The sequence below is a fragment of the Rana temporaria genome, chromosome 2 (genome assembly GCF_905171775.1).
Source record: "Rana temporaria chromosome 2, aRanTem1.1, whole genome shotgun sequence".
In the NCBI taxonomy this organism is placed as follows: Eukaryota; Metazoa; Chordata; class Amphibia; order Anura; family Ranidae; genus Rana; species Rana temporaria.
In genome coordinates this window covers 514,598,994-514,613,637 of record NC_053490.1, presented here as the reverse complement: position 1 = coordinate 514,613,637, position 14,644 = coordinate 514,598,994, and the positions used below count along the sequence as shown (strand labels likewise).

General features: G+C 45.8%; 1 protein-coding gene across 1 annotated transcript in view; it reads left to right on the top strand.

Moving 5' to 3' along the window:
• LOC120927968 (guided entry of tail-anchored proteins factor 1-like) overlaps positions 1-14,644 on the top strand; it is a 76,869-nt gene that overhangs the window by 53,248 nt on the left and 8,977 nt on the right. The window contains exon 4 of the mRNA XM_040338996.1: positions 12,649-12,763. Within this exon, the coding sequence (XP_040194930.1) occupies positions 12,649-12,763 (115 nt within the window). The remainder of the gene's footprint in view (positions 1-12,648; positions 12,764-14,644) is intronic.

Below are 14,644 nucleotides of genomic sequence, written 5' to 3'. Positions count from 1 at the left end.
TCACATTGAAGCCTGCAGGGCATGATTTTTTCATGCGGTATAGCAGCGCTTTTTTTAGCGCTGTACCGCATGAAAAACGCCTCAATGTGAAAGGGGCCTTATAGATCATTTCTAAACTAGAAGTGTGTTGGAAGAAGGTAGAATATAATTCCTAAAGCAAGAAAATTAAATGGTAGTAAATCACAGCTGTCAAAAAAAAACAAAAATAAAAACACCTGTAAGGCAATTGTATGCAGTAATGTGCTAGTATGCATCGCATACTAGCACATTATGAAATACTTACCATGCACCGTTTAGGAGATATTCACCCTGCATGCAGCCGCTGACGGCAGTGGCGCATGCGCTCTGAAGGTCTGGCATATCGCGCTGAACTTCTTGCCCGAACCGATGGTTCCCACGAGCGGGAGTGTTGTCATTGCGGCTCTGGCCACTCACAGCGTCGGAGTCTGCAATCCCCAAAGAAAGGACGGGAGATGATGTCAGCCCTCTCAGCAGAAGCCCACTGGAAGGGCTTCGATGTAAGGTGAGTATGTTATAATGAGCTAGTATGCCATTGTCTTGCAGTTTTTTTTTTTCAGCAGTTTACTACAGCTTTAAAGGTTAGAAGCAGATATTTATTCCATCATGGATACAATATTATCTGTCATACTGTTAAAAGAGTTACAAATTGTGTTGCACAAGTTAATAGCAATGTTATGAGGTCCTGTGAAGAATATGAAGCAAACAGTGGGCCGGATTCAAAAAGCCTGGCGTGAATTTGTGCGGGCGTAGCGTATCTCAGATACGCTAAGCCGCCGTAATTTAGTGAGGCAGGTTCTGTATTCAGAAAGAACTTGCGCCCTAAGTTAAGGCAGCGTAGCGTATGTGGTCCGGCGTAAGCCCGTGGAATTCAAATTATCCATGCAGTGGGCGTGTTGTATGGTAATGAAGGCTGACCCCACGTAAATGAAGTTTTTGACTAACGGCGCATGCGCCGTCCGTGAGTGTATCCCAGTGCGCATGCTCCAAATTACGCCGCAAATAGTCAATGCTTTCGACGTGAACGTAACTTACGTACAGCCCTATTCGCGAACGACTTACGCAAACGACGGAAAATTCGACGCTGGCCCGACGTCCATACTTAACATAGGATACGCCTCATATAGCAGGGGTAACTTTACGCCGGAAAAAGCCTTACGCAAACGATGTAAAAAAATGCGCGGGGCGGACGTACGTTTCTGATTCGGCGTATCTACCCAATTTGCATATTCTACGCGTAAATCTCCGGAAATGCGACACCTAGCGGCCAGCGTAAATATGCAATTAAGATACGATGGCGTAAGAGACTTACGTCAGTCGTATCTTAGCCAAATTTTGGCGTATCTTGCTTTCTGAATACAAGATACGCCGGCGCATGCTAGAATTTACGCGGCGTATCAATAGATACGCCAACGTAAATTCTTTCTGAATCCGGGCCAGTATTTTTATTTAATAAATCAGTATAGGGCAGAGTTCCCCAATCCCAGAGCTAAGGACCAGTGTCGGTTCGTGACCTGGTAGGGGCCAGGCCATGCGGCGAGCAAGCAGGTCAGCACAACCTACACTGCCACCCTCCAACCACCAGAGGGCGCCCGTTCCCAGCACCACTAAAGTGATCAAAACAGATTTTCTAACCTGTCTGATCAATGTTCCCCCAAAAGTTGTCTTCTGTAGAGATTGTCAAGAATAGACTAAGCTTTATACAAAGCCTGCAATGTGGGAAAGCTAAAAGTGCGGTCTGCCTGTGGAGTAGTCCCAACTTAATGTCAATCCTTTTTGACATCATGCAGTGTGGCACTGTTATGCCGCGTACACACGGTCGTTTTTCGGCATGAAAAAAACATTGTTTTTCAGCATGTCCAAAAAAAAACAAGTTTTTCCAACTTCATCATTAAAAACGATGTTGCCCACACACCATCGTTTTTGAAAAATGATGAACAAAGCGCGGTGACGTACAACACGTACGACGGCACTCTAAAGGGGAAGTTCTATTCGCCTTTGGGCTGCTTTTAGCTGATTCCTTGTTAGTAAAAGACGATTCACGCTTTTTTGTCTGTTACATCGTGATGAATGTGCTTACTCCATTATGAATGGTAGTTTTACCAGAACGAGCGCTCCCGTCTCATAACTCGCTTCTGGGCATGCGCGGATTTAAAACGTTGTTTTAGCCCACACACGATCATTTTTTACAACCCGAAAAACGATCTGAAGCCCACACACGATGATTTTAAATGACGTTTTTAAAAACGTCGTTTTTTTTCATGCCGAAAAACGACCGTGTGTATGCGGCATCAGAGTCAGATGGCCCATCTGAGTTATATAGCAGCTTTAGACTTGGACAAAGTATTAATGATTTTTATGAGTTCAGCCCCGTACACAGGGGCTGAATGTCAGAAGACAAGGGTTGGTTCAAAAAAGAAATAAAAAACGGATTACATTTGGCCCCTGTGTATGTCGCTCTGTCGGACATGCATGCTGGAAAACCAACAGCCGACCGACTCCCGTTCAGCACTCTCAGCCAATGGAAAAAATGGGCATGGTTTAAACTAAATATTGGGTGTGGCTTAAATGGGGTGTGGTTGGAGTCTGAGATGAAAGCGGAATGGAGGGAGAAGAAAGAGAGGGATGGCGGGAGAGAGATAGAGAGAGAGAAGGAAGGAAAGAAAGAGGGATGGAGGGACAGCAGGCCCAGATCCTACACCACAAGAGCAATATGTGTATTCCAGAAAGTTTAACAATCAGCAGAAAGAGATACTGCAAACACCTGGTGTTAGCGATTCAATCATCCCGGCACCATGGTTGTTATGGTGTCAGGATGATTGAAGCGCATTATTTCTAGTATTACATTGTAATAGAAAATGAAATGGTTCAACTCACCATAATGCAGAATCAGTGGGAACCCTGAGTGTGTCACTTGGCACGCCACCAGATGCAGCTTGTTACTTGCTACCAGAGATGCAGCGCTCTATTGTCACCAAGATACAGCTTGCCACCAGATTCTGAGACCTCCATGCAGCTGTATCGCCAGAGCCACCGCTAGAGGCCCGGGGTCAGCACGGGTCATGATGGGCCAGATTCTCATACATTCCGCGTTGGCGTAGCGTAAGCCATTTACACTACGCCACCGCAAATTACTTGAGCAAGTGCCGTATTCGCAAAGCACTTGCTCCGTAATTTGCGGCGGCGTAGTGTAAATGGCCCGGCGTATGGCCGCGTAATTCAAAGGGGGTGGCTTGTATTCAAATTAAGCGCGCCCCCGCGCCGATCGAACTGCGCATGCGCCGGGTGGAAAAATAGCCCAGTGCGCATGCTCCAGCTCACGACGGAAAACGCCAATGACGCTGACGTGAGCGTCATTGACGCAAAGTCGTATTCGTGAACGACTTAGGAAAACGACGTAACCAACGGAAAAAGACGACACGAACCCGACACCATACTTAACATGGCATACGGCGGACTGGCGTAAGGTTACCCCTGCTATATGAGCTTACGTAAACGACGACTACACGGCGCAAATTTGTTCGGGAATCGGCGTATCAGGCTCATTTGCATAGTCAAATGAGAACTGAACCTAAACGCCACCTAGCGGCCAGCGTCGAATTACATCTAAGATCCGACAGTGTAAGTGACTTACACCTGTCGGATCTAGGCCGTATCTATGCGAAAATGATTCTAGGAATCACTCGCATAGATACCCGGGGCCAAAAACAGAGATATGACGGTGTTTCCTGAGATACACCGTCGTAACTCTGCTGAGAATCTGGCCCGATGTCTCCACTGCCATTTTTGCAAAGACCAGCTCTCGTGGAGGCCAAGGGGAACCAACAAGAGGTGGAGCCTGAGTGGCAATGAAAGCGGTTGCCAATAGAAATGGAGCTGGTCCACAACCCAGGCTCCCCCTCTTGTTTCATCCCCTTGGCCTCAATGAAAGCTGCTCTTCGCGGCAACCCCCGGATCTGTCGATTCATCATGGAACACCATGACAAAGCCAATTTCCCATGAATGTAAATTGGGACTGTTGGCAAGTATGCTAAAATTGCACTTTGCAAGGGTATTATCCCCAGAACGTAGTGAATGAGGGGAAACTCTGCTTACTTCCATCATCCAATCATGTGCCAGAAAAATAACGGCGCTTTACCACTGACCCCGCCCCAGTGTGAAAGGGGCCTAAGGGCCAGATTCTTGTAGAATCTGCGGCGGCGTAGCGTAAGCCATTTAGCGTAATTCAAAGGGGGCGGCTTGTATTTAAATTAAGCGCGCCCCCGCGCCGATCGAATTGCGCATGCGCCGGGCGGAAAAATAGCCCAGTGCGCATGCTCCAGCTCACGACGGCAAACATCAATGACGCCGACGTGAGCGGCATTGACGTAAAGTCGTATTCGCGAACGACTTACGAAAACGCCGTAAACAACGGAAAAAGCCGACGCTGACCCGACGCCATACTTAACATGGCATGCAACGGACCTACGTAAACTTGCCCCTCATTATAGCAGGGGCAAGTTTACGCTTACGGAAACGTCGTAAAATCACTGCGTTGTCCGCGCGTACGTTCGGGAATCTCGCGTAACTAGCTAATTTGCATAGACGACGGGGAAAACGACGATGCGACACCTATCGGCGGGAAAACAAATTGCATTTAAGATCTGACAGCGTAAGAGCCTTACGCCTGTCAGATCTAATGGGTATCTATGCGTAACTGATTCTAAGAATCAGTCGCATAGATACCCTGGGCCAGATTAGGACTTAGGACGGCGCAAATGGCGTTGCACCGTCGTAACGCCTTTGAGAATCTGGCCCTAAGAGTTTAAATTGGTATGCAATCAGGCAGGCCCTTGCATTACATGGTGTTGGTGAATCTGAAGACAAAAATCTGCAGAAAATCTAATAGTGTGTATGGGGTCTTAGAAACACTCCCTTGGTAACACATTTAACCCCTTGATCGCCCTCTAGTGTTAACCCCTTCCCTGCCAGTGACATTTATACAGTAATCAGTGGATATGATTTAGCACTTATCGCTGTATAAATGTCAATGATCCCAAAAAAAGTGTCCGATCTGTCCACCACAATGTCGCAGTCCTGGGCAAAAATCGTTGATCACCACCATTACTAGTAAAAAAATAATAATAATGGCATAAAACTATCCCCTACTTTGTAGACGCGATAACTTTTGCACAAACCAATCAATATACACTTATTGAGATTTATTTTTATTTTTATTTTTTACCCAAAATATGTAGAAGAAATACATACTGGCCTAAACTGATGTAAAAAATAGTTTATAGCGCAAACAATTAAAACCGCAGAGGTAATCCTATACCACCAAAGAAAGCACTATTTGGGGGGGGGGGGTGGTAAAGGACTTTTTTGTTAGGGTACAACGTCGCACGACCGCACATTGGTCAGTTAAAGCGGATGTCCGCTGAAAAAAAAAATATTAAAAGTCAGCAGCTACAAATACTGCAGCTGCTGACTTTTAATATAGGCACACTTACCTGTCCTGGAGTCCAGCGCCGTCCGCAGCAGAGCGATTGCTCGTCACCCTGCTGCCCCCCGCCATCCTCGGTGACGGAACCAGGAAGTGAAGCACTACGGCTTCACTGCCCGGTTCCCTACGGCGCATGCGAGAGTCGCGCTGCGCCTGCTGATTGGTCGAGTGTTCCCAGAACACAACGGGGGGGGGGGGGGGGTGATGTCCTGCCCGCAGACTTTTGTGGCCGGAAGTGGGTGAAAATACCTGTCTTTAGACAGGTATCTGTACCCCCCTCCCCCCTGAAAGGTGTCGAATGTGACACCGGAGGGCGGGAGGGTTCCGATCAGCAGGAGTTCCACTTTAGGGTGTAGCTCCGTTTTTAAAAGCGAGGCAGTGCCCTATCGCAAAAACGGCCTGGTCATTAAGGGGGCAAATCCTTCCTGAAGTGGTTAAAGTCAATGTAAGAAGATAGGACGACGTCTCAACTGTAAGTTGTGGCGGCGTAACTTTTCTTATTTACGTTAAGCCGCCCCAACTTAACACGCAAGTGCTGTATTCACAAAGCACTTGCGTGTTAAGTTGCGGCGGCGTAGCGTAAATTGGGCGGCCTAATTCAAAATAGGCGGGTAGGGGGCGTCCCCTATTTTAAATTAGGCGCGTCCATGCGCCGAACATACTGCGCATGCGCCGGCCTTAGAAAAATCCCAGTGCGCATGCTCCGAATTATGACGGTGTTTTCGACGTGAACGTAATCAACGTAAATCCCCATTCACGGACGAGTTACGCAAACGACGTAAACATTTTCGAATTTCCCACGGTCACGACGTCCATACTTAACATAGGAATGCGCCTGCTTTGGGCAGCTTTATCTTTACGCCGGGAAAACCCTTACGTAAAGTGACTGCGTCGGGCCCGCGTACGTTCGTGAATTGGCGTATCTCGCTGATTTACATATTCTCTGCGTAAATCAGCGAGAACGCCCCCCAGCGGCCATTTTAAAATTGCAGTTAAGATCCGACGGTGTAATACAATTACGCCTGTCAGATCTTTGCTGCAAACCGGCTTATCTTGTTTTCTGCATACAGAAAAACAGATAAGCCGGCGCAAAGTGTGAGTTATGCCGGCGTATCACTGATACGCCGGCATAACGCTTTCTGAATCTGGCCCAATAAGTTGTGTTGACTTCAATCATCCAGCCATGTGCAAGGATTTTTTTTTCCTTGCGTATGATGACTTCTATCTTTGCAAAGTGAATTTTCATCTTGTTTTACCTCTTCCAGCGAGATACGTAAACATTTGACATGCTCTTATCAGGGTGTGTGTTTGCTATGTATATACTGTATATATGAGCTCCCTGGAGGTGATAAGGGACACATTTCAGTATAGCTGTGTGTGATTTCTGTCCGGGTTCCCTGCAGTCTGCCACACCTAGAGCACAGTTTGGGAAAATGCGTCTAGCCGTGGATTCCCCTCCGCTGCACACAGCTCATGCCCAGGCCAGCTGCCCCTCCCTAATGTTAAAGAATTCAAGCATAAAAGGCATTGGGGCGGGTGAAATGTTGTTTTTTTTTTTTTTGCCCTTGGCAAGATCTGACTTACAAAACAGCATTTCAAATAATAATTCTGCTACTAGCTCCCTCGTTATTGGTGGCTTGTGTCCATCACAAGCTGAGGCTTCATCTCCGTACATTCCCGGGGGGGGAAGCGCACACACCTGTTTTCTGCGCCCTACACCCCTTTCCATGGATAGGACAAGTAAGCCCTAAACACACACACACAAAAAGTTACATTACACAAAAAGCTGCTAATAATAATCCTAAATAAATGTGCCCCTACCTGTCCCGAAGCTGAAATGTTTGCTGGTTATGTAACTTTCATGTGCAGCCTTTTTCTATGGTAGTAAGAACTCCAGGCGGATATAAAGGACACAAGTGTATGCAGCTTTTTATTCATGAATCAGTAAATGCGTTCTTAATTTTGTATTTGTTTTTGCCCAACCAGTTTAACCAGTTCACATGCAGAAGATTTACCCCCCCCCCCCCCCCCATTCATGACCAGCTCATTTTGGGCGATACGGCACTGCGTTACCTTAAAGGAACACTAAAGGCAATTTTTGTGCAGCTCGAGTGTCCCCGAACCTGGTCTTCTGGGGTCCCTCGGCAGCTGTCTCGGCTCCTCCTCGCAAAAGCTTTCCACCTTCATGCGAGCGAGCTCGCATGGTGGAAAGCTTTTGCGAGCGTGCTCCCGTGATGCAGCGGTGGGCATAGCCGCCGACTGTATCACTCGGCCGCACCCCCCGGCGTGCCACGTCATCCGCTGTGATTGACAGCAGCGCCAGCCAATGGCTGCGCTGCTATCAATCCGTCCAGCCTAGCCAATCAACGGCCAGGCTGGGAACTGAAGAGGATCACATGGACGCGCGCAGGACTTTCGAGGGGGTCAGGTAAGTAAAACGGGGGTTCGAGGGGGGGCGGGGCGGTACCGTCGGATGTTTTTTCACCTTAAAGCGGAGGTTCACCCAAAAATCAACTTTCTGTCACTAGATCCAGCATACTGCTGACATCTGCAGTATGCTGGATTTTTTTTTGCTACTTCTCGTTTTAGCAGTCTTTCTTCTCCGGCACCGAGCGGGGAATCCTGCGGGGAGTAGGCGTTCCTAAATCAAGCGCAGTTGACTGATGGGCTTGGATAGCGCGTCACGCCATCCGAAAATAGCCGACGTGACTCTCGGCTGCTTACGGCGCCTGCGCCTGCCGTGTAGAGCTGACTGCGCAGGCGCCGTAAATTGCCGAGAGTCACGTCGGCTATTTTCGGAAGGCGTGACGCGCTATCCAAGCTCATCAATCAACTGCGCTTGATTTAGGAACGCCTATACCCGGAAGGATACGCCGCTCGGTGCCGGAGAAGAAAGACCGCTAAAATGATAAGTACAAAAAAAAAAAATCCAGCATACTGCAAATGTCAGCAGTATGCTGGATCTAGTGACAGAAAGTTGATTTTGGGGTGAACCCCCGCTTTAATGCATAGGATGCATTAAGGTGAAAAAACATTTACCTTTACAACCCCTTTAACTGTGGGACATTGTACCCAAATAAAATTGATGGCCTTTTTTCCCCACAAATAAAGCTTTATTTTGGTGGTATTTGATCACCTCTGCGTTTTTTACTTTTTGCGCTGTAAACAAAAAAAGACTGACAATTTAAAAAAAATATATATATTTTTAACTTTTTGCTATAATAAATGTAGCACCCTCTACCATAGGTAGGTGCTAGAGTAGGATTTTTGTGAGGTAAGCTGCCAGCGCAGGTAAATTTAGACAGGCCTATGCTTCAGGCTAGGCCTGCTTGTTTTGATTTGGGGGCAGGGAGTGGTTATTGTAGCAGTGGGTGTGACCACCTGTGCTTTAGTTATTGGGCGCCTCCCCTGCTTCCAGGGAGAATGTTCTGGAAGAGGTACAGGGCACAGAACTGGAGTGACAGGGAGCTCAAGTGAGGAGCCCTGACCAATCCCCACTTGGAATTGGTAGGGTGCAGCCCTCCTACTTAAGCTCAGGTCCAGTCCACTTTAGGGGAGTTGTCGGCTGGGAGACATGGAGAATGGAGTGCTGGGGTGAGGGGTATGAGGCCCAGCAGAGGAGCCCGGGAGAGCTGGGCGGGAGCCTGATCCTTACACGGTCATGAAGGAGGTGTCCTGTAACAGAGGGGTTGGAGAGGCTATTGGAACGCATGTCCAGTTAAAGTTCTCCATCATGGACTCGGGCAGGAGAAGGTCGGTGAGTGTGATGCAATGGTTTTCTGGAAGAGGAGGTCGGTGCGAGGCCAGAGGAGAGACTGTGGGATTCTGGATGGGATTTTACCGGTGCTTGAAATATGAACTCTACATATATTATAACATTTATGAATCTTTATTAATACATAAAAAAGAGAGAGAGGAGGTTCAAATAAAATTGATTAACATAGCATATGCAGTTAACGCAGGGGTATAGATGGTCAAAAGTAGATGTTATATCCCAACATGTTTCGCCAGCATTGGCTTTCTCATGGGAATATTTAGGACCACCAGTAATGACACAGCTCTAGCAATAATAACATACAAAAGAGTTTTCATCAGAAATCAAATATGATATAAGGAAAGTGAAACAGGACTACATACTGTATATCATTTTTTACATACATAACATTGGTCATCTTTCTCTTCCTTTTTCTTTGTTCATCCACCTCTTTTCTTCACCCTTCCGTGTATTCTCTATTTGTATTCCTTCTCTTACTCCTTGGGTGGGGGGCGGTGGTTGTGATCAGTGGCAGTGCTGGGGACTTGAGTTCTGATCAGCCAACTTAGTTGCTCTTGATCAAGGTCATCTGCTGATCTGAGAACTGTAGTGGGGACTTTTAATGGGAACTATAATCACAGGTAATGTTACTCACTGTGTCTCCGGCTTCACTGTGTCTCTGACTTTGTGGTGTCTTGTAGCAGTGACACCTCTACAGTTACATGGAGATAGGGTCTCCTCCAGCCCCTCCCACTTCACATTTCTCACCAGTCATCTGACCTCTAGTCTCTGCCCCCCAGCCATGCTGTGAACTGAATGGGCGGCTGCAAAGAGGCTGAGTGGGTGGCCATGGGCTCCAGGGACAGCCCTGCTTTGTGACCCCAAAAAGGCTGGGAGAGAGGTGCGGGCTTCAGGAACAGCCCAGGATTTGGTGACCCCTGGAAAATCATCATTTGACCCCCAAGGGGGTCCCGACCCCCAGGTTGAGAACCACTGGTCCAAAGAATGCTTTTCCGGAACTTGTCGGGCTTATACCCTGGAAAATACGGTACTGTATTTAAGCACATAAGCTCCGTTTTGTGTTGAAAATAACTGTGAAATCGAAAACTCCGTTGGGTGTAACAAGATGTCCGCTTGCCCCCTTCTCGCTATCATTACTGTGTAGGAGTGTGGGGTGGAGCAAGATAGGGGCAACGAAACGTCACTTCCTGACGAGACAGCCGCCGCTAGGTGTACCAAGATGGACGCCGCTCCGGAGCTAGGCCGAAGCCGGGGACTTTCTTATGGCCGAGGCTGCGGAGCGCTCTGCGGATCGCGTGGTGTGCCGATCCGAACAGGGTGACCCGTTCGGATCACGGATCGGCAACGATCACTTGCACAACTAGTGACAGGATATATTATTAGCACTGATCACTGTAGAAGTGTCACTGGTGATATCAGTGGCAGTTAGTAATTTCCCCCAAGTGTCAGATTGTTCGCTGCACCATCGCGGTCCCATTATAAGTTGCTGATCGCCGCCATTTGATAAATAAAAATTCCAATATATATACACCAGGGGTCTCGCAACTTTTTAAACAAAGGACCAAGAAATTGTCCTTGCGTTCAGTGGGAGTAAACAATGTCCTATCTTTGGTGTCAGTGGGGGGAATAATGCCCCAAGGGCCAGTAGGAAAACATGCTGTCCTTACATTGGTGGCCAGTAAGAAAACAAGCTGTCCTTACATTGGTGGCCAGTAAGAAAACAAGCTGTCCTTAAATTGGTGGCCAGCAAGAAACACGCAGTCCTTACATTGGTGGCCAGTAAGAAAACACGCTGTCCTTACATTGGTGGCCAGTAAGAAAACACGCTGTCCTTACATTGGTGGCTAGTAAGAAAACACGCTGTCCTTCTATTGGTGGCCAGTAGGAAAATATTCTGTCCTTACATTGGTATCCAGTAAGAAAACAACCTGTCCTTACATTGGTGGCCAGTAAGAAAACACGCTGTCCTTACATTGGTGGCCAGTAAGAAAACACGCTGTCCTTACATTGGTGGCCAGTAAGAAAACATACTGTCCTTACATTGGTGGCCAGTAAGAAAACACGCTGTCCTTACATTGGTGGCCAGTAAGAAAACACGCTGTCCTTACATTGGTGGCCAGTAAGAAAACACGCTGTCCTTACATTGGTGGCCAGTAAGAAAACACGCTGTCCTTACATTGGTGGCCAGTAAGAAAACACGCTGTCCTTGCATTGGTGGCCAGTAAGAAAACACGCTGTCCTTACATTGGTAGCCAGTAAGAAAACACGCTGTCCTCACATTGGTGGCCAGTAAGAAAACACGCTGTCCTCACATTGGTGGCCAGTAAGAAAACATGCTGTCCTTACATTGGTGGCCAGTAAGAAAACATGCTGTCCTTCTATTGGTGGCCAGTCAGGGCCATCTTTAATGTTGATTGGACCCTGGGCAAAATTTTTCTTGCCTGAGACATACAATAAATATCAGCTAGACTTAAAATCAGTTTACTGAATTAGATCAGGCAGTGATTGCGATTGGTTGCCAGAGGTTACAGCATGTCATTACCACTTACTGACTGGTTGCTAGAGGTTACAGCACACATTATGGCTCACTGATTACTTGCTAGAGGTAACAGCACATGATTTCTTCTTGTTGATTACTTGCTAGAGATTACTGTACAGTAATACTGCTCACTGATTGGTTGCTAGAGGTTATAGCACATTATTTCTTCACTGCAGAGAGGCATGATGTACATATGAATGCTGCCTATATTTACATATGAATGCCACCAACCTCAGCTATTTACATATGAATGCTCCCGTTATTTACATGTGAATGGCAGTTATTTACATGTAAACACAGGGTCTGCAGGCGAGTCATATGTACACAACAATACGGCAGAGCTGGGCAGCATTAGTAGTAGCACTTCACACTGAGATATCAGGACACAGCATAGGATTAAAACTTTAAGGGACCAGTGAATTTAAACTGGGATAGTTGGCAAGTATGAGGCAGCTGCTTTGGGCTCCCACAACAATGACAGGGCCCAGGGCAGCTTCCCCTTTTGCCTTGCCTTAATGACGGCCCTGTGGCCAGTAAGAAATCATGCTGACTTACATTGGTGTTCAAAATGGCACCATTAGAAAGAGCTAAAAAGACCATTGATGCCGTGCAGCTAACTCTGCCAAGTGGCGTTGGCCATGGAACTAAGCACACACCATCAAATGGAAGGTCAATCGGCCACAGCTCAAAGGAACTCCTAGCAATCTCTGGAGGAACCTTGGGGTTCCATGGAACCCTGCTTGGGATTGGCCTACTTAAACTTGTGTTCCTATAAAGTAAATCATGTTTTGTTTCTATAACATGGTGACCTGTGTCCTTTTTCCCCCCCAGGCTGCTGTGATGATTTGTCTTATATGGAAGTATTACGCTGAACCTGTCACCGTGCTTCCCAGTAAATGGATTGCACCTCTGGAACGCATGGTTGCCTTTCCCACAGGAATTGCAGGTAACAATAACACCAACTTTGGAACTAGAATTACATTTTGTTTTTTTTTTTATCTGGTGTGCTAGGGTGGGATCAGAAAAGGAATTTTGGGTGGAGATAATTTAAAGGGGTTGTAAAGGTTTGTTTTTTATTTTCTAAGCAGATTCCTTTAACCACTTGACAACTGGGCACTTAAACACCCTTAATAACCAGACCAATTTTCAGCTTTCGTTGCTCTCATATTTTGAATGACAATAACTCAGTCATGCAACACTGTATCCATATGAAATTTTTGTCCCTTTTTTCCCACAAATAGAGCTTTCTTTTGGTGGTATTTGATCACCTCTGCGGTTTTTATTTTTTTCGCTATAAATGAAAAAAGAACGTAAATTTTGTAAAAAAAATGAATTTTTCTTAATTTCTATTATAACATTTTGCGAAAAATACATTTTTCTTCATAAATTAGGCCAAAAATGTATACTGCTACATATCTTTTGTAAAAAATAAATAGAACATTTTGGATATTATTTAGTCTGGGTGAAAGTTATAGAGTCTACAAGCTTTGGTGCCAATTACTGAAAATGTATCAATTTGATCACACCTGATGTACTGACAGCTTATCTGATTTCTTGAGACCCTAACAAGCCAGTAAAGTACAAATATCCCCCAAATTACCCCTTTTTGGAAAGTAGACATTCCAATGTAGTTAGTAAGAGGCATAGTTAATTTTTTGAAGTTGTAATTTTTTTTTTTCACACCAAATTGTCATTATAACAGGTTATTTCTCTCATATGGCATGTATATTCCACAAATGACACCCCAAAATATATTCTGCTTCTCCTCCTGAGAATGGCGATACCACATGTTTGAGACTTTTACACAACCTGGCCACATACAGAGGCCCAACACTGAAGTAGCAACTTCAGGCGTTCTAGGAGCATAAATTACACATCTAATTTCTCAACCACCTGTTACACTTTTGAAGGCCCTGGAGCACCAGGACAATGGAAACGCCCACAAAGTGACCCCATTTTGGAAAGCTAACACCCCAACGTATAATCTATGAGGCATAATGAGTCTTTTAAACGGTTCATTTTTTTCCAGATGTTTTTGGAATATGTGGAAAAAAAATGAAAACACATTTTTTTTTTTACACAAAGTTGTCCATTTATAGGATATTTCCAACACATAACATGTACATGGCAAAAATTACACCCCAAAATATATTCTGCTGCTCCTCCCGATTATGGCAATACCACATGTGTGAGACTTTTACATAACCTGGCCACATACAGAGGCCCAACACTGAAGTAGCAACTTCAGGCGTTCTAGGAGCATAAATTACACAACTAATCTCTCAACCACCTATTACACTTTTGAAGGCCCTGGAGCACCAGGACAATGGAAACGCCCACAAAGTGACCCCATTTTGGAAAGCTAACACCCAACGTATAATCTATGCGGCATAATGAGTCTTTTGAACGGTTCATTTTTGTCCCAGATGTTTTTGGAAAATGTGGAAAAAAATGAAAATGCATTTTTTTCTACACAAAGTTGTCCATTTATAGGATATTTCCAACACATAGCATGTACATAGCAACAATTACACCCCAAAATATATTCTGCTGCTCCTTCTGAGTATGGCGATACCACATGTGTGATTTTTTTTAACAGCCTGGCCACATAGAGGCCCAACATCCAAGAAGCACCATCAGGTGTTCTAGGGACATAAATTACACATCCAATTTCCTTACAATCTATCACATTTTTGAAGGCCCTTCATATTTCTAAACACAGCATGTACATACCAAGAATTGCACCCTAAAATACATTCTGCTGAGTAATGGGTAAAAAAAAGATTACCTGTGGTTTTAGTAGTGCAATTTTACCACAGGAGGAGAG